Here is a 21,346-nt window from a genome sequence, read left to right as displayed (position 1 = left end):
CTACGTAAGGTGCGAAAGAAGTTCAACACACATACTGCCCATAGACTAACGCTATCCATAGACTCAACATTGCCCGTAGGCTGAGCACTGCCCATAGACTCAACACTGCACCTCTGATTAGCCAAGGTTGACTACGTACGGGGCGAAAGAAGTTCAAACGTCCATACATACACACATGCATTCGGGCTCAACGTTGTATTGCATGGTCTGTTGAATTTCGGCAAGTTTTAGTGATCGCCTAATTCTGATGGCGTTTTCCATCGAGGTACAGGGAAAATATATTTTCTCCCCCCCCCCACCCGATTGCTTCATCAGCGCTTGCGCTCCATAACTATCTCTCAACGTGTTGTTGTTGTTGTCTGATTGGCGCGCGTGTTGTTTGTTGTTCGAGCGGAAGAAAAAAAATTAACCCGTAAAAACAAAGTTTTTCACTATAAATCCTTTATATGCGTGGCATCGGTTTTATTTTATTATTCATTTCTGTTTTTCTTGAGTAATAGTTTCATTTTTATCACATTGGTATTTTAAATTAAATATCAAAAAAAAATTTTCCTAAAAAGTGGAAAATTTTGGAAAAAAATTTCACGAAAATAAATTGTCACGCACAACGAGTCTGTGTGCTAAAAGGTCAGCTCGATTGGATCACGGGAAGTGGGTTAAAAAACGACCAAAAGATTTGCACGGTCGTAAGCGCGCAAGCAAGCAAGCAAGTGAACTTAATATAAAGGATTTAAAAACCCACGTGGGAGGGCCACACACCACCACCAGCGTGAACATCGACGCCGTAGTCAGAAGCGCGTGATAACCACTCGCACGCCCCCAATTAGAATACCCCGCAGTTGACACAACGAACCTATTATTACTCCACATTCTGTAAGAGTCTACTTATTATTGTCAATCCCCCAGGCAGCATTCTCTTTAACTGCGTAGACGCAGCAATGCGCGTATGGCCAATCTGTTGGATTAAGTCATGGGAGCTGAACGTGACTGGATGTGCAATCATCAACCAAGATCACACGGTGCGGTTTTTTTTAATATGTAACTGGTAGGTGCGTAATGAATCATCCCACAGCGAATGAGATGGATTGGTACAATTAGGGCTGACGATTATTTTAAAGAATAACAAAAATTTCGTCTTGCAAATCCGCTGCTGTCTGAAGGCCTCCCCCACCAGTGCCGGATGAAGCTCTTGCTGGACCTGTAGCACATGATATAAAGGGGCACTAAAATAAAATACAAACACACATAAATATAAAACACACATTTTTTACTTGCATAGTATTTATAAATTTTATATACAGACATACTACGACAAATCGCTAACATTGAACACCCAGTCGTTCATAAAAGTTGAAGGCAGTATAGTACTATAGTAATAGAGCAAGTGCATAATCACTGAACCGGAATTGATTGCTTGAAAGCATTTTGCGCGGCGCCTTTGAAAGTACGGGGCCCGTAGCTACTACATATTTAGTAGCTACTACACATGTGTAGCTACTAAATGTTTAGTAGCTACTACATATGTAGCTACTTGTGCTACTACAATAATCCGGCACTACTCCCCCACATGTTTGGTCAGTCACTTGGGGTTGTTGCAGTTGCTTTATTTCACCACTCTGGTCGGCGCAGGTTGGTTCCAGCAGAGGTGATGGGGATAGACAGAGACATCTCTTAGACATTTTTTTTTACTTCAGCTGGATAAAGCTGAATAGCTACGAAGCTCGAGTTTTATTCGTTGGAGTGCAGCCTGCCCCAGGACCGGTTTAGACAGCAGACGCCGAAATCGACAACAACAACAACAAAAACCCTCAACATTTCCAGAGCCGCAATGCGTGCGAGTACGAAACGGACGTCTCTAACACACAACGTCACGAAGCAGTCTTTGAAGAGCCGCAGTGCCGCTGCGGAGCCGCATGTTTTGCCGACCCCTGGGTTAAGATATCACTCGCCACGGATTTAGGAATTGTACACACGAACTCCAGTTTCGTAGTGCAGTGCACTGACCCACTCTGTCGCCAGAGTGGGGCAGTGACTGAGACAAGAGCGAAATTAACGTGAAGCGAAATGAACGTCCAGACACGATAGACCTCCAATCCCTCCAAAGGCTATCGCCAGGCTGTTGAGTTCTCCATAATAGAGGATTGTTGGGTTAGATCGCGTTAATATAATGGTATTGTTAAACCCGCCACCACCACCAGATTGTCGGGTGATTATGGATAATATTGGTCGGGAAAGCCTCCTACTACTATTCTTTGGTTATTTCGGTAAAGTCTTTCCCGAAAGAACCAATGAATATGAATTCCTGCAGTCACGAAAGTTGTAAGTCCTCCTACTGTTGTCCAGGCTGCCGTTGTCACAAGCGCAGTGCGAGATGATTAATGCTGCACCAGTCACCGCGTGGTTTTACGGGCCACGAGAACTCCACCGACTGCTGATACGAGACCTGTCAACAGATCGTCTGTCTAACGCTTAAATAGATGGCTGCCCATTGAGTGGTCGCTACTTCTCCTCTGCTGCTCCTGGGATCTGGAACTGCCTTCCCCGTGCAGTCTGCGGTGTCCACTTCTTCCCCATGTTCACGTCCAGTCTCAAAACCTTCCTATTCACGTCTGCTCGTGAATCACAAACTCCCCCCCCCCCTCCATCAAATGCCTCCTCTCTATGTTGATCTCACTGCTCTGTAACCACTTTATCGATGTGTCGTTTCAATCTAGATTTGAGGTTTTCGTGACTGCAGTGATCCATACTCTTTGGTTCTTTCGGTAAAGTCACGTAGGTATAAAATAACATAAATTAAATCACGACGTTTCGATTGCAACATAAGCAATCGTCATCAGATGGGAAAACCACAATGATGATTGGTGATGATTGCTTGTGTTGCAATCGAAACGTCGTGATTTAATGTATGTTATTTTATACCTACGTGACTTTACCGAAATAACGAAAGAGTATTACATGTGTCGTTTCCAAGCTCAGGGAATTTGATTGGCGTGTGATGAACACCCTTCTCGCAGGACTTGTGGACTGCGCTCTTTCGAGTTTGCATAATAAAGAGGCCGGATGAAGTGACTTCAAAAGTGACATCATCCTCCCCACGACCGCGATGCACCGCTAGCTACAGGGGTTCCAAATCGAAACGTTTCATCTCGGTATGTGATGCCGACAGCATGACTTGCTATATACATCGTGCCAGTCTTTCAAAAAATATCTTTACCAATGTAGGTGGAAGTCAGATCATTCAAGCCTTAGTATTATATATAGATGTACCGTATTAGCTTGCAATGAACTGGAATGCAATGTTACAGCCCTTTATCAACCCAGGCCTGTTGGTCATGGGTCATCCTCGCAGCGGCTTTTGGATGGCCAATGAACAAGACGGTTCACCTCATCGCACGCTTTCAGATGCGCTTTTGTGGCCGTCTGGAACGCTCTTTCTTCCGATATTAGGAAGCCACTGGAGCTACGCACTTTGAAATCGTCTAGGTTGAAAACTAATTTATTTAGATCCACTTTTTGCGTTTAGTTTGTTGTCCTTCCCCCACACCTCCGATTAGCACGGTCGGCTACGTACGGTGTAAAAAAAGTTCAACATACATATACATACATGGGTGTTATTTGACCGATTCCGATATCGCTCACCACTGGTGGGATAGCCTAACCTGGTTCTAGTGATTAATAGTCCAGTATACAGCGTCGTTAATCTAAATTGCATCTCACAATCGTTGAGGAATTACAGACAAACTGGAAGGATGGCAGGCAATGAGCCAACGCCAAACATCTATCTGCAGTCCTCTACACATTAAGATGTTTTCAGTCAAATTATTGAGTGTTTATTATATACGTGGGAGGAAATATGAAGTAAAACATTTTGTATTTTAATTTAACCAGGGTAAACCCACTGAGCTATACAGCTCTTTTTTCAGAAGCGACCTGCCGACAAATGACAGATCAACGAAGTGGCTTATCATATGGAAATGTATAGCAGCCAAATATTCTAAACGCGTGACGTTGATTCTAAATGTGGAGGGAAAACCCGGAGGACGCGGAAAAAAATCCACGCGACTACGGCGAGAACATGCAAACTCCAAATACACAGGTGTTAGGGTCGGGTTGGAACCCACGACCTCCTGTATACCAAGCGATGTAGTTAACATCTCGCCATGATTCTGTATATCACCCATAAAAACATCTAACTCAGGGTTGCAGCGCGCTAACAACTGCACCACCGCTCCGCCACAATGTACGTTGAACTTCTTTCACACCGTACGTAGCCGACCGTGCTAATCGGAGGTTTGCGGCGGTGGGGTGAGGCAGGACTGGGGAGGACATTCAAAACCACCGCGTGACCTCAGCCGCGCAAATGTTTTGGGGCAGTGCTATTAACAAGATCCGCGAGCGAATAAAATACACAAAGTGTTCCTTGTTGACCCACACAACGGTGACATTTTCATCCGAGGATAACCACATCACAAAGGGGCTGCTCATGGCAGAGGGCACTCGCAATTAGGATTGTGCACTGGCCCAGAAAACGCGCGCGCGCTCTCTCTCTCTCTCAAGAGGTGCCCTAAATCCGGACCGGCCTCTCTCCACCCCCTCCCTGTCCATTGGGGTCCATAAACACAGTCCCCCGCCGCCCCCCCCCTTTAGTGTTTACCTTGCTCGCGACTGCGTTTGTTTTCATTGCTGATGGGAAGTGCTTTGTACGAGTTCAGGTTAATGTGTATAAGAATGTTCCAAACTTAGAAAGAAGCTCGTGGGTGTATTATATATCCATTCTCTATGTTTGTGACATGTGGGCCCCTCTAATGAAACATCTGCGCCGGTTAGAAACATTCAGGCTGGCCTGTCTATACGATCCATACTGAGTTTAACCAGGCTGCATTGTGTTAGGAGCTCACAAATCCTTGAAATATCTGGACACATTCCCATCAGTGAGCTCCTCCGGCAGGCAAGGCTGCGTTCGCTGGGCCATGCCCAGTCACCGCATGCTCAAGCAGCTTCCGTTTAGCCGCATCGAGGGGGCTAAACAGGTACGAAATGGGCTGGAGACGAGATGGAGTGATACGGTTGGGGAGGATGTGGAGCTGAGTAGACTTGCCGACAACTGGCACCAGCGGTGTCAAGATCGGTCTCTATGGAGGAGGCTCGCGAAAGACTCTACTGAACAGTTGAAGGCAGTCGCCCTCCAACAACAACTGAGGGCAGAGGAGCGACGCTCACAACAATGAGCGGAGCGCAGGGCTGATAAATGCATCAAGTTGGCACAATAGGGGATACAGCTGGTGCATCTGCCAGTCATCGCAGTCAGCCAAGCCATGGCACCTGCAGGGTCTGTCCCGTGACCTCCTCCTGTTAGCGAGCCTTCGACACTTCACGTGGCCTCAAAGTGCACATGGCCCGACACAGGCGCCGTGGTGACGTTTCCCTCACGTCGTGGCGGGTATTTGTAGCGGTTAGCGCGACGATTATCTGAACCGGTCCTAGGCCTGCTCCCCTAGGTCGACTAAGCCTCAAATGACTACCTGGCGCGGTGTGTTAAAATCGCCACTTGGAAGACAAAGGCGGCCGAGCGTGGTGGTGGTCACCCATCTCCTTGTGTTACGTGCCGACCTTCATAGGTGCTCGCGAACAGCATTTGCCCCAACAGTCTGTTAAGGTTATACGGGGAATATTTGTACTATATATATACAGAAGCTTCCCCATATACCGAATTCTCAGGAGTATAAGACTCTGTGGAAAGTAAGTCAACCCCCAAACGTGTGTGTCTGATGTAAATAGAGTTATGCAAATCTGGTAGCATACACACACACACAGACCATACCTAACTTTTGTTCAGAACACGTATACATACGGGAGATAAAAAAACTTCATGTAGATCTTATCATATGGAAAAGATAATATGAGAAAATAAAAATGTGTTAGTCCATCAGCTCATTAGGCTTACCAGACCAATATTGTTGAGCAACATTTGCTTAAACAAGCAAACGCTAAATTTCGATTTAAAGCTTTCGTGACTGCAGGGATTCATATTCTTAGTTCTTTTGGTAAAGTCACGTAGAAGGGAAATCATAAAATAATACAAATAAAACAATACAATTCTCACACCTGATGATGATTGCTTGTGTTGCAATCGAAACGTCGTGCGAATTTTATTGTTTTATTTTTATGATTTTATTATTTCCCTTCTACATGACTTTACCGAAAAAACCAAGAATAAGCAAACGCTAGACCGGTTTCTTCGACCTTATGTGTCCCATCATCAAAGTCAGGCTCGTTAAAACGCATTGCTACTGGATTTAATAAATGGCATTGGCAACACACACACTTCATATACACTACTGGCTGAAATTCCCGATGAACCAATCCACCACGCTCCTGCACACAAGCTAACGTCATCGCTCCATCTGTACACTTGGTGACCTATCTTCGTTAAAACAAGTTAAAGGATTACTGATATTGTAAGGAATGTGGGCTGTGAGCCAGTCAAATGGCGTATTGGTTTCGAGTGGGCCTTCCTTATGACCAAATAAAAACACATGAAACTCATTCATTTTGCCAAACAAATAATCGGCCTGACCATATTGCATTTACTTGTGTCTTTTGTTTTCAGAAACACACCGTGTTTTGTTAGGGACACAGATCAATGCACCTTTGACCACACTGTCAATAACCGGCAGGCCAAGTTGTTAACAGATCATCAAGCCAGATCGTCATAGCACTCCGTGTGTAACTCAAGATAAGAGTCTTGGGAACATCACAAGGGCCGGATAACGTCTGCCTGAGAATCAAACGGGAAGAGGCAGTACACAGAGAACAATGGTCAATTTAAACATCTGCACCGAGGTTTCGTAGTCAGAAATTAATGATTAATTTGGAAAGAATGGACGAGAGGTGAGTGGGTTGTTTGTTTTTTATATGCAGCCAGTAGACTTTCATACATACGCATACTCACTCCAGGTACTCGTTTTTTTAAGGCTGAGTTGACTTAGGAGAATGCCCAGAACCGGTTTTGATATTCGTCACCGATGTTAGCTGTGAGATGGGAATCGAACTCGGTTCGTCGGGGTTGGTAGCACAGCGCGCTAACCACTGCGCCACCGCTCCCCATACGCATACAAAAGAAAAGATCCCCTGTATAGACTTCACAGACTGTTGGGGCAAGTGCTGTTAGCGAGCACCTCTGGAGGCCGGAAATCTACACGAGGGGGTGGGTCGACAGCACCATACCCTACCACATTTGTCTCCAACGTGACGATGTTTACGCATCTCGCCGGATACACATTTGAGGCTGAGTCGACCTAGGAGAGGCCCAGGACCGGTTCAGGTAATCGTCAATGGTGTTGACAGTGAGCGCAACGCGCTAACCACTTCGCCACCGCTTCCCACTCAGACATACAAAGACAAAGATCCTCCGTATAGCCTGAACAGACTGTTGGGGCAAGTGCTGTTAGCGAGCACCTATGAAGGCACAAAGAAAAAGATTCCCCGTATAGCCTGAACAGACTGTTGGGGCAAGTGCTGTTAGCGAGCACCCGGAAGGCCGGCGCGGCACACGAGGGGGTGTGTGGTCAGCACCACGCCCAGCCGCCTTTGTCTCCCTAATGGCGATGTTTGCACACCACATACATACAGACATACAGACACACAGCCTGAAAGGTTTCCCCTACTCAAAAATACCACGGGCAGGTGCTAAAACAAAACCCCACATCTTAACAGCAGGTGATAAGGACGGAAGGGGCAGGTTTACGATCGTGCAATGTGGAGCCGCGTGCCTGCAACAACTGATGATGGACAATGGGAGTGCCACCTAAAGTGATAAAACTCCAGTTGCGGCCAGTAGCTCCCAACCACACATTCCGAGCCGTCCACAACAGGCAAATCCATCCGTCCTGCTTGACAGGTCGTACACACAGCGGCCAGTCTCAACAGAGCGTGCGTCATTGGCAGTGCCGGATTAAGGCATGTAGGATATGTTATAAAGGGGCCCTAAACACATACATATTAAAAACATGTTTTAATTTTATTGCATAGTAAAGTAATTGCACTTTTTAAAATTTTATATACAGCCAGATAATGTGAAAAATCGCTAACCTTAAACACCCGGTCGTTCATAAAAGTTGAAGGCAGTAGAGTACTATAGTAGTAGAGCAAGTGCAGAATCACTGAACCGGAATTGATAGCTTGAAAGCATTTGGCGCGGGGCCCTTGAAAGTGCGGGGCCCGTATCATTTGTAGCATTGCGTGATGGTGAGTGCGGTGAGATGCAGGAGCGGTGGCGCAGTGGTTAGCGCGCTGCGCTACGAAACTAACCTATGTTTTATATGAGCAGGTAAGGTCCACGGAGCTGTATAGCTGATGTTTCAGAAGCGACCTGGCCACAAAGTACAACTCAACGAAGTGGCGTATCACGTGGAAATGTATAGCAATAGCCGCATACTCTAAACGCGCGTTGTTTTTAAATGTGGAGAGAACAACCAAAGGACCCAGAGAAAAATCCACGCGACCACGTGGAGAACATGAAAACTCCAAATCTACAGGCGTTAGGGTTGGGATCGAATCCACGCACTTGCCCCAACATTCTGTTAAGGCTATACGGGGAAATCTTTGTCTTTTTGTGTGTCAGTGTATGTGTTCCCGCTCACGGCCAACACCAGTGACGATTATCTGAACCGGTCCTGGGCCTCCCCTAGGTCGACTCAGCCTCAAATGAGTACCTGGTGCGGTGTGTAGTAAACACCGTCACTGGGAAGACAAAGGCGGCCGGGCGTGGTGCTGGCCACCCACCCCCTCGCGTGCCGTGCCGGCCTTCGCAGGTTGCTCGCGAACAGCACTTGCCCCAACAGCCTGTTGCAGGCTACACGGGGGACCTTTGTCTTTGGTGCAGGTTCGTGGAGAGGGAGGGTGGGGCAAAGGTGGGGAGAGGAGTGCACGGAGAGGTGGGTGGGGTGGATGAGAGGGGTGGATGAGAGGGGTGTGTTGCTAGAGTCTATATAAGAACTAACACATCCCGAGAGAAGTTGAGCAGTGGGGGTCGCAAGTGTACGCGTGCGTTCTTTAATGAAATCTAGAACAGGGCCGCGTGCGTTAACCTCCACAGCAGCCCCCTTGGTTAATCCACTGCTGTGGATGAAGGCGTCGCACGTGTGAGGTTGCTAGACCATACTTCGCCATGCTGGGCGGCGCGGGTTGATGGAGGCGGAGGGGAGGACGCATCGGCCGGGTGAGTGCAGCAGTTCTGATAATTATTTCTAGATTTGAAGCTTTTGTGACTGCAAGGATTCATATTCTTGGGTTTTTTCGGTAAAGTCACGTAGGAAAAAAATTTAAATCAGTTAGATGTTATTAACCATGCAAAAATGATCTAACTCATTTAAATTTTTTACATACGTGACTTTACCGAAAAAAACCCTGATAATTATTATTATCCGGGCTGTGTGTAAGCAACACATTCGGTCGCCTATTGCAGTTTATCTGTATACCGCACAAACAAATGAACGCATATATGAGTATAGCCAGACATACACAACACCTTTGAAATGTCAAATTGTACCATATATAGTAGCGCATCGCTTATACACATGTAGTGCATATTTACGCATTGCGCACACGTACATATGCATATATTATACGCATAGTGCACATACGCATTGCAGACGCATGTTTGTGTTGATGTCATTACACATGCACACGCAGTGTATATAATCACTCTTTGCATGTGTTCTGAAATGCACGACTAAAATGAACTTCGATGTAAAGAAGCATTTTTTTTCAGAACGTCCAGTTATACACAGAATTCTAACCTACAATACACGCACATACACTTAGTAAAAACAGGGTTTGCCAGGCTATTGCGTGATCCGCTACAAATCGTGGATCACGCATGAAGGCAGAATGATGTTTCACTCTGACAACTGAACACGCAGGTTCACACAGCGTGGCCCTAAACAAGTAGCAAAAACAACAACAACCTCAAGCACACTCCATCCCATCCTCGGTGACTTTGCCCAAAGGGAAGAAAACTAGATTATAAATAGTCGGCGACGTTTCGGACGATAGTCCTTCCTCCGTAGCAGAGAGCTAAGCGATGGCCGAGAAGGTGACAGCGAGACACACGACAGCTTTGACATCTCACGTGTGCGCACACACTCACACACACTCTCACACACTCACTCACACTCACACACACTCACTCACACACTCACTCACACTCACTCACTCACACACCCACACTCTCACACACTCTCACTCACACACACTCACTCACACACACTCACACACACTCACACACACACTCACACACACTCACTCACACTCACTCACACTCACTCACACACACCCACACTCTCACACACTCTCACACACACTCACACACACACACTCACACACTCACTCACACACTCACTCACACTCACTCACACACACCCACACTCTCACACACTCTCACACACACACTCACACACACTCACACACACACGCTCACTCACACTCACACACTCTCACACACACACTCACACACTCACTCACACTCACTCACACACACCCACACTCTCACACACACTCACACACACTCACTCTCACACACACTCACTCTCACACACACACTTACACACACTCACTCACACTCACTCACTCACACACACTCGCACTCACTCACACTCACTCTCACACACGCTCACTCACTCACACTCACTCACACTCACAAACACACACTCACACACACTCACAAACACACACTCACACACTCACTCACACTCACAAACACACACTCACACACTCTCACACACTCACACACGAGCTGAGACTGACCATCTGTGGGCGTGCTGTGTGCGATCTGTGTATTACAGACCGGCAGTCGGGTGCGTCGTATCGACAAGCTTGTACGTGCACGTGTAGCGTGTGTGTGTGCATTGAAAATTGTTGATACTCCTACTGATGCTCCTGCTGTTATGGAGTGACTCATGCAGCCAGCTATGGCTGCAAAGTTTCGTCGTATATGTTATGTATATCGTTTATTGTAAATTTTCAATCACAGTTCCTATGATCACTGTTACATTGCTTTTATAGCTTTATTGTGGTGATTTCGAAAACGTTTTGGCTTAGCCATATTTGTTTGTTGAAGTACAGAGTTAGACTGATAACTGTAATATAAATTGTCTTGTGGTTGTTATTGTTTGACTTGCATCCCACTGGGATTTTTGCACACAGCGTTGATATGTGGTGATTTTTCTGGAAGACTTTGCGGTTTTTCCCCGGATCTTTCTGTTGCGCGTAGTCGCTTCAAGATGTTTCTTGTTTATGTTTTTGTTTGTTGCGGTTGCACCCGATTCAAGAGCCGAATGGCTCACAGGGCTATACCTAATACATGAAACTGAAAAATATAGCTATCCGTATACGAGGGTGTATGTGTGTGTGTATGTAGCTATCTATCTGTAGACTAGGGTGTATGTGTCTGTTTGTGTATATGTAGTGGGGAGTGGTAGTGTAGCGGTTAGCGCGCTGTGCTATTAACCTGTCGACCCGGCTTCGATTCACGCTCACGGCCAACACCAGTGACGATTATCTGAACCGGTCCTGGGCCTCCCCTAGGTCGACTCAGCCTCAAATGAGTACCTGGTGCGGTGTGTAAACATCGCCACTGGGGAGACAAAGGCGGTCGGGCGTGGTGCTTCATGGGTGTTCGCTAACAGCACTTGCCCCAACAGTATGTTAAGGCTATACGGGGGGGTCTTTGTCTTTGTCTATATATGTGGCTTATCTATCTGTAGACGAGGGTGTGTGTGTGTTGGACACACGATGCCATGAGCCTGCCCGGCGCAGTGGTGTTGATCATCGGAGTCGCTCTCTGCTGGATGTCGCGCGTGGTGCTGCTGGTGGTGGCCGCTGGGGGAGGAGGAGGAAGAGGAAGAGACTTCACGGCACAGGACATCGTTCAGCTTTACCCAGCCAGTGAGTGTGCACCTCCAAGTTCGCATCGCCGTCACGATCACACGTTATTGTCATGTTTAAAACTGCTCTTTGTGTGTGTGTTTTAGTTTGTCGTTCATCCCCCTCCCCCACCTCCGGCACATCCGATTAGCACGGTTGGCTACGTACGCTGCGAAAGAAGTTCAGCATACACATCATTCATCATCAGTAGCATGATGATGATGATAATAACAATAAACTCCAATATTTCGATTTAAAGCTTTCGTGACTGCAGGGATTCATCTTCTTGGTTCTTTCGGTAAAGTCACGTAGAAGGGAAATAATAAAATAATAACAATAAAACATTGTATTTTATTATGTTTTATTTTTATTATTTTATTATTTCCCTTCTACGTGACTTTACCGAAAGAACCAAGAAGATAAACTCCAATATTATAATTTGAACAAATTATTTGGGGATGTTGCTGCTTTGGAACACTACAACAACAGCAATACAACGCTGCCTTAAATATATATAATAGACGACGTTTCGGGCAATTCGCCCTTCACAGCAGATACATAATACAATTTTATTTTTCATTTTTAGGGCAATATCATTTGGGGGCAGTGACATGGCCTAGCGGCATCGCGTTCACCGCGTGTTGCAGAAGTTATTTTTTACAATTGTGTCAACGTTTACTGATGACCGGTGGTGTTAAGTGCAGTCGCTCTCTCACTCTCTGCGGCCTGTGTTCACGTTCTACGAAGAAGGGTCGTTGCCTAAAACGTCACCAAGAGTGACGCTGCACGTGGAAATTATTCGCTTAATTCCGTCACCATGTTCATCACGAGCCGTTGCACTCGTAACCTTGGGCGGTGGAGCATTTTAGTTATAACATACCTAGACGATCTAGCCCCGAAATAAACTAATTATAAATCGTAGAAATGGTCAGTTATAAATATAATTAAATCACCACCATCAATCGTGATGATCGTGATTATCGTCATTATCAACACCATAAATTATGAGTTTCACTGGCAGTATCATCATTACAATAATCGACAATCAGCGTCGTAATTATAAAATTATGAATTACTACCATCAACAATCATCTTCAGCATAAAGTGCTATGTTCATCAACAATAATAAATTATCGTCATCATCATGTCCTAGTGAGTGCCCACTGTGATACCAAGTGTCTCTTTCAAGAGACCAGGGGAAAAAATTACGTTATAACTATAATACAGTTATAACTACTATCAGTTTAACACGTAGGGGCCGTCCATAAATGACTTCACGCACCTAGGGGGGAGGGGGTCAGACATTTGTGACGATGTGTGACGAGGGGGGGGGGGGTTTGAGAAATGTGACGTCACATCAAAATGTGCAACTTTAAATAAATATAGACAACACGCTCTACTTATTTAAATAGACTTTTTAATACATGTTTTCTCCTACATCATCAGAGTGCATCGCCACATTAAATATGCACTATAATGACAATTATTTAAAGTGATTTGAAGCATGGGGGGGGGGGGAGTCAAAAATCGTCCAAAATCGCGTGACATCATTTATGGACGGCCCCATAGTAGGCTTTCGTGCCACAGCCAATTAGTAAGGTTTGTCACGTAAGCAGAAAATGCCAATTCGTCACTAGTACAGCACACCGGTGTGTCGGAGAGCAAAGCCACAACATTTACAATCCGTGTACGACGTTTCGCCAGTAATTACAACTAGCTTCATCAGGCGACAGCCAGATTTGTGGAGAAATCTTCCCGTTTCGTTCCTGAAATAAAGGGATAGATGTGATGACGTCACTTGTGAGCACTTCTTGCGCGAAGGGCGGGGGGGGGGGATTAATGAATGCATATAAATGCCTATGGGTATCCATGGCCGGTCAGGTTATTTATATGGTAATCAAACTAACATTATAAATACTATATTTACATACATTTTGTAATTAACCGCTTAACCACCACCACCACAGTTGTATAACCATCTGTGGCTTGCTGATGAGTGATAAGAACACACTAAGCTGGGGCAAAGTCTCTTGTTTGACAGATATATAACGTGTCGAAGATTAACCGTTACCGCCAGCCAGATGGAGCCTGGTTGTGGGTTTGTGGACCCATCTCATAATCACAAGGTTTGAATTTCAAATCTGCCTTGGGGGTTTAACCCATCCAATCATGCCACTGGAAGCGATTAAACAATGCACCTTATTTGTGGGATGTCAAAACTGTCTCTCGTCATGGTAATGTGGAATTCCCACCATTGGATTGCTCTAGCAATGGATGGATGGATGTGTGGGCCGGTACTCACCTCCCGTTTTTCAGGCCGAGCAGTGGTAGGAATTCCACATGCCTATGGTGGTGGGTGAGTCTATCCATGGAGCAGTCGTTTTTAACTTCCCACGAAGTGATACTCGGAGAGGGATGAAGTGCAGAGTCGAGCCCCGGCCAGGGTGTGGACTGGCACCTCGCTATCGAGCCACTGTTACTAACGACTACCGCGTTACGGTTTACATTTATCAAGCTTGTACATTTAATACTGGTAGGAACCTCCTGGTTGCACCAGCCCACAGGGGATTATTGTGTCTGTCGTGCAAGGAGGGGCTGGGTGGGGAGGGTGGGGCTGGGTGGGGAGGGGAGGGTGAGGAGGGGCTGGGTGGGAGGGGGCTGGGTGGGGAGGGGCTGGTCACCCCGTGGTGCCCTTATAAAACTCAACGTTTAACCTACTCACGCCGTCTTGTGCCCTCCCTCACAGTCGGGCATATTTGCGGAATACACCACGCCGCCGTTGACCCTGGCCATTGACCGAGAAACCCAACGTTCCTACCAGCTCCCTCCGCAGGAATGTTTTAAGTTAAAAATTCGGAAGTGAGGGGGGGGGGGGTATTGCACTGCCATGCAAAGTTTTACACGTTAAATATTCCAAGTGTTGCCCTCTACTGTGTCGACCAGAGGTAACTTGAAGGGATCTCAGAGGTAGCTCTGTGATATCTGCTTCCGTGGGTCGTTCGTGAACGGTTGCACTGTGCTATGGGAGTTCCTTCCGAGTGGATACTCTGTCTCGTGACGTGACAGGAGAATAAACCGTCACGCGAACTCCTGGTCACCCTCGCAGCAGCAGCAGCATCTTCTGGCTGCTGGCCACTAAACACAGACGGTGATCACCAAATCGCGCGCTTTCAGACGCGCTTCTGCGGCCGTCTGGAACGCTCTTCCTTCCGATATTAGGAAGCCACTGGAGCTCACTTCTTCAGAACTGCTTTTTGTGTTTAGTTTCTTGACCTTCTTCCACACCTCCGGTTAGCACGGTCGGCTACGTACGCCGCGGAAGACGTTAAACAGCCGTACACCGCTATGACAATCGCGCTCAAATTATTAAAAAAGTACATTTGAAAATGAATCCACTACAATTTTACGTGTAAAACTGGGTCAACTAACACTGCATTAATGCATTACATGTCACTCGTTCAAGCCACACGCCTGATTGGAGACTGTTCCAACAACAACAACAAGCGAGCCCAGTAATGGGTTTCCAAAAGGCAATCGAACAATAAATTTAAGACGGGGGAGGGATGGGGAAAACAAATCACCGTTAAGTTACTGCAGGAGGTTGTTCTGGGGTCAGGGTCAGGATTAGGCCTGACCCCTTCTTAATGCCACAATCACACGTTTGGCTTTGTGCTCATGTTCATTAATCACCGCGCGATGTGCAAACAATTTATGGACTGGGCTGCTGACAGTTTTAGCTTCGGGCAAACACACGGTACAAGTCGCGTCAAACTTTGGAGAGTCCAAAGTTATTTCACGCTCCATCGCCGTCGTGAACGAGGTGCTCCCCGCTCTGTTTAAACACAGAGGGATGCCTCGGATTCATCATTGCTGTGTCGAACCCAGTTCATCCTAATGGCATTGCACTTTTGCTCAGATGCCTGTGTTTGTATGGGCAATGCATGCACATTGGTCTCTGTCAGCACATTATTACTTGTGTTTTTTTTACCCGGCTGACTTTTTTAACTTTGGTCAGCTGGAGAGGACATTTCACTCCCATTTTGGCCATAATTTTTTTTTTTTAAAGAAAGCTCTGAATGTTTACGGAGAACTCTTTGTGTACAACAACAGTCTTGGGCACAATCAAGGCATTGATGTAGTGGAGCCACACTGCCTTAATGATGCCCAGTTGAGCTGAAATTTATATTACACGGTTGGCTACAATTGGGAAACCACGGTGATAAGATGTTAACTACCTCGCCTGGTATGCAGGAGGTCGTGCGTCCGATCCCGACCCTGACGTCTGCATTTTGGGAGTTTGCATGTTCTCCCCATGGTCGCGTGGATTTTCCCCCGGGTTTTCCCTCCGGGTTTTTCCTCTACATTTAGAATCAACGTGCGTTTTAGAGTATTCGGCTGCTATACATTTCCACATGGTGATAAGCCACATCGTTGAGCCATCATTTGTGATAGCCAGGTCGCTTTTGCAAAAGGGCTATATAGCTCAGTGGGCCTTACCTGATAACATTGAAATAGTTTAGTTCAGCACAGTTGGCTATGTACGGTGCGAAAGAAGTTCCACGTACGTACATCCAACTTTCTAAAACGGACATGAGAAAATGGCAGACTCCCCAAGACTTTTGGATTGGCAGAGCAAAGCCATATAATCGTGCCCTGGCAAGGTGGCTGAGTGGTGTGGGTTTAACCCAGTCTGGAAAACACCCCAACATCGTTTTGCACGGGGGCCTTGTGATACCTGCACTTAAGGAATAAATCCCCGTGTCAATGGCAATACCAATAAGAGCTACTCTAATGGGCCCTTTGGCTCCCCATCATAGGCTCCAGTTGCTCGCTGCCAAATATTTCTCACTCGTATTTTTTTGCGCTGTCCATCTAAGGATGTACGCACACGTGAATGTGTGTTTCTTGCAATGAAATGCGGTTCTCTTTACAATGCATCCCCATTTCTACGTCACATTCGTCGTTGTTTTTTTTTATAAACAATGTATTGAAATTGTTTTATCGGCATCATGTTAATGAGGCGAGGAATCCTTTCGGAAATCTCACAGAGCAGTGCATAGGTGCATGTCGTAATATGGCTGCAGAAGATGTTTTTCATAGGACTTGAAAAAAAATCCTTCAAGTTGGCTTTTTGATCTTCACATGTAGTAGGGGGTCTCACTTTCCTACACGCTCTGCTATGAGGTTTTACGCTCATCTGAGCATGCAGACACTTTTTGGACTTTTGATTCCGACTGTTGGAAGAGTAGACCAACATACTCTTGAGGAGGGCTACTCCGTGGCGGAGGCTCTTCTGCCAGAAGCGACGTGAACAAAGTAATGTAATTGCATTTTCAAACGTGTTTATTTCCACCCCCCCAACCCCCACCATATCTTCACACACCAGCAACCCCATTTCCTGGTGGCTTCAAATGCTTCACGTGTGAAGATGCCCGTGACAATTACGATTGCAATCGCTGGGCCCCGGATGTCTTCTGCCCACAAGGTGAGACTCGGTTGCATCGATCAACATATATACATGCACTCATCGTCGTCGTCGTCGTCGTCACCATCAGCCGTGATCAATCCACGGCTGGATGAAGGCCTCCGCAGGAGGTCACCATGTCTCGCGATGTAACAAAATCCATCTTGATTTGAAGCTTTCGTGACTGCAGGAATCCATACTCTTTGATTATTTTGGAAAAGTCACGTAGGTAGAAATAAAATAAATCACGACGTTTCGGGCGCAACACAAGCGTCCGTCATCAGGTGGGAAAGCATGGTCTGCTGTTGATGCAACTGTTTTAAAAGGTTTGAAATGGGTGTAGCCCAAGGGTCATGCTAATTTCTCACATTAACATCACTAGACCCAGCCACTTCTTTATGACCCTTGGGCTACACCCATTTCAAACCTTTTAAAACAGTCTCCCTCAGCAGCAGACCATGCTTTCCCACCTGATGATGGACGCTTGTGTTGCGCCCGAAACGTCGTGATTTATTTTATTTTATACCTACGTGACTTTACCGAAAGAACCAAAGAGTAACAAAATCCAGCCGCACCCGGGCGGATTTCATCGATCCGTCTCAATGGTCGACATCCTCTGTAGCGAAGTTCCCACCCGAGGCTGCCACTGTCGTTATCGCCGTAGTATGCGGCACCCCATAAGGTGAACGCCCATCGCTCCTTCCGCGTGAAGCCTTCTCTTACCAGGTCTCCGTGTTGCTCTGCATTCTTTGCTTATCGCACAAGAGACGCGGACGACATTCTCTTCGCAGGGCACGTGGGGCTTCGTCATAATAATTCTCTGACCCACCTCGACTGGACATCTGCGAAAAAGAGCTTCATAGCTCATCGGATTCCTCCAAGATAAATGAAGATTCGGATGATGTAACGATGGAGCTTGGATCAAACCTTTTAAATATCTGTCCAGATTTGCACTTCTTCGTATGCACGGGATGAGAACATCGTTAAGGGGCCGTCCATAAATGATGTCACGCACCTAGGGGTGGGGGGGGGGGGTCAGACATTTGTGATGATGTGTGACGAGGGGGTGGGGGGGTTGAGAAATGTGACGTCACATCAAAATGCGCAACTTTAAATTAATATAGAATTGTTATAACAACACTCCTACAACATCAGAGTGCAGCGGTTAGCGCGCTGCGCTACTAACCCGGCGACCCGAGTTCGATTCCCGGCTCGCGGCCACCACCGCCAGTGACGATTATCTGAACCGGTCCTGGGCCCTCCCCTAGGTCGACTCGGCCTCAAACGAGCACCCGGCCTGGCGTGTAGTAAACACCGCGCCTCCGCGCTAATCGGAGGTGCGGGGGGGGGGGAAGGACAGCAAACGGAAACGCACCGGTGCGACGTGCGTGCCGGGGCGCGACTCGCGAGTGTGCCACTGCGTGCGACGTGTGTGCGACGTGCGTGCGACGTGTGTGATGGCGCGCAGGCTCGCGCTACTGCTACACGCGCCACCTCATGGACGGGCTCGGCGCCAGCGAGTCGGTCACCAAGCGCTGCGTGGCCGTGCGCGACTGCGTCGGGGCCACGGGGTGCCGGACGCTCGCCGACGCGGCGCACCGCACGGTAAGCGAGCCGCCCAACTCCCAAGTCTCGCCCGGGTGCTCGCGGCCGAGGCTGGTTAAACCTTTTCCTTTAATAGTGATGATGATCATAAGTAGAATGTTTAATGCGTAGTAGGCTTTCTCGACCAATATCATCCATAATTACAGGTTTTTTTGGGTTAGATCGCGTAAATATATCAATGTGTCGTTAAATCCACCAACCACCCGTGATGAACCTTACTAATTAACTGTGTCGGGTGGTGGCGGGTTTAACGGCACATTTCTATATTTACGCGATCTAACCCAAAAAACTGTAATTATGGATAAGAAGAACGATTTGCATTTGTTAAGTGGCACATTGCATCCGTAGATGTGCCGTTTTACGGAAAGCCAGGAAATGAACGTAACCTGCGGGGTAAACGGCCAAAACTAGGCGTAGGGTGAAGGCGAGTGTTTAAAGAGGTGAGTTTTGAAGGCAGACTTAATATATTGCTTTGGCGGTTCACAAGGGTTGCTACCCGTCCTGGGTTTCCCGGGATGGTCATGTTGTTGTCCTGAGAAATCTCCGAGATTAAACGTCGCATATTTTGTCAGTTGCGCAATGACAACACGCCTCTCAAGACTTCGCAATGTGAAGTCATTCTTCCCCCCCCCCCCCCGCCCTTTCGGGAGATATTCTTCTGCCCGTGATATTCCCATTTTCCTTTTGTACCCGAGAAGGTGGCAGCCGTAGCTATGATGGCTCGTGCAGGCTTCACTGTAGAACATGAACGTCAACTTTGGAGACTTTGTCCGTGTTGCCCGATCCATGTGCTCATTTCTCTGTCGGGGGGGGGGGGGGGGGGGTAATTCCAAGCGTGTTCCTCTCTAGCTTCTTTGCACGCTTTTCGCCATTTTCCTTCGTAAACGTAAAAATAAAATTCTCATCCGTATGTCGTAGCGGGTGAACCACGTTCGGTCGGAACCTTCTGGGGGCAACGGTGGCTACCGTTTCCCTTCGTCGTTAAGTTCACGTTTTCCGTTTGCCGCCCTCCCCGTCAGGAGTGCGTGTCGTGCTGCGAAGGAAACATTTGCAACCTCCCCGTGCCACGCAACCACTCGGACGCGGTCTTCTCCACCGAGACTCCCGTGTGGCCGTCTGGCGCGTCGCCGTGTCGCTCGGCACGCTGGCCGGTGCTCTGCGCGCTCCTCGGTGCGCTGATGCTGCCGGTGTGAGGATTAGCACTCACGCTGGCCGGAACTGCTGATGCTGCCGGCGTGAGGATTGACACCACGCTCGCCGGAACTGCTGATGCTGCCGGTGTGAGGATTGGCACTCACGCTCGCCGGAACTGCTGATGCTGCCGGCGTGAGGATTGACACCACGCTGGCCGGAACTGCTGATGCTGCCGGTGAGAGGATTGGCACTCACGCTGGCCGGAACTGCTGATACTGCCAGCGTGAGGATTGGCACGACGCTGGCTGGAACTGCTGATGCTGCCAGCGTGAGGATTGGCACGACGCTGGCTGGAACTGCTGATGCTGCCAGCGAGCGGACTGGCACCACGCTGGCCGGAATTGCTGATGCTGCCAGCGAGAGCGGACTGCACCTCGTTGGCCGGTGCTGCCGCTGATGCTGACAGCGTAAAGACTGGCGCCACGCTGATGCCCAACGTGAGCTGTACCCATGCAAGGGCCAGTGGCAGGCGATGGACAAAACGAATCGGCGTTCGGGGAGCAAGAGGCCAACGGCGATGTGGAGTTCTCGCTCATCCGGGCCACGTGATGCAAGTTGCCGTTTCGCCGGTGTGACTTGACGCAACAACAACCCTTTACCACTCCACTGCTGGATGGCAGCCCGTTCAAGCTAAACATCTCTTTTTTTTCCACGGGAGATCAATAAGGCAGTACTGTACCGGTTTATTACATCGAAATTTTTGTTTTAAACCCAACATCAATGCTCAAAAAGATCAAAACATTACGTAAAAAAACATTCAACGAATATACAATTAATTTGAATAGGAAACTTTAATAAAAATACTTATTTATACTGGAGGAATCCCATGAGCTATAAAGTTCTTTTTGAAAGATGTCAAAACGTTACAACAACAAACAAACAAAACGATAGGAGTGCAAAGTGTAGGCGAAGGCTGTACAAGTTTACATATCAGTTTAGGGTTTCTGTAAAGATACATTTTGGATGAGAGGTGGAGGTATAATTGAGCAACAATCACGTTCGTGTTGCCCAAGTCATTGATTGAATTGCCCGTTAAATCCTCACTCAGGCAGAGATGCAATATTGTCACATACTGTGAGTATGATCTGTGTGTCAAGTAAAGCTCAAAACTGGCTTTGCTATTTATTTTCGGTGTTAAAAAAGTTGACTCTCATTTTG

The 21,346-nt window shown here is 47.4% G+C and overlaps 1 protein-coding gene across 1 annotated transcript; it reads left to right on the top strand.

Annotated features, from left to right (window-relative positions):
• Positions 1 to 8,999: 8,999 nt before the first annotated feature.
• Positions 9,000 to 20,942, top strand: LOC144729156 (ly6/PLAUR domain-containing protein 6-like). Its single transcript, XM_078609139.1, has 5 exons — positions 9,000 to 9,220; positions 11,766 to 11,946; positions 17,312 to 17,410; positions 18,858 to 18,994; positions 20,014 to 20,942. Exons 2-5 carry the CDS (start codon positions 11,799 to 11,801, stop codon positions 20,185 to 20,187), a joined length of 558 nt encoding a protein of 185 aa, XP_078465265.1. The 5' UTR covers positions 9,000 to 9,220; positions 11,766 to 11,798; the 3' UTR covers positions 20,188 to 20,942.
• Positions 20,943 to 21,346: the final 404 nt, after the last annotated feature.

The sequence above is a fragment of the Lampetra planeri genome, chromosome 31 (assembly GCF_965212315.1).
Source record: "Lampetra planeri chromosome 31, kcLamPlan1.2.h2, whole genome shotgun sequence".
NCBI classification, from domain to species: Eukaryota; Metazoa; Chordata; class Hyperoartia; order Petromyzontiformes; family Petromyzontidae; genus Lampetra; species Lampetra planeri.
This window is presented reverse-complemented; position numbering and strand designations above follow the sequence as displayed.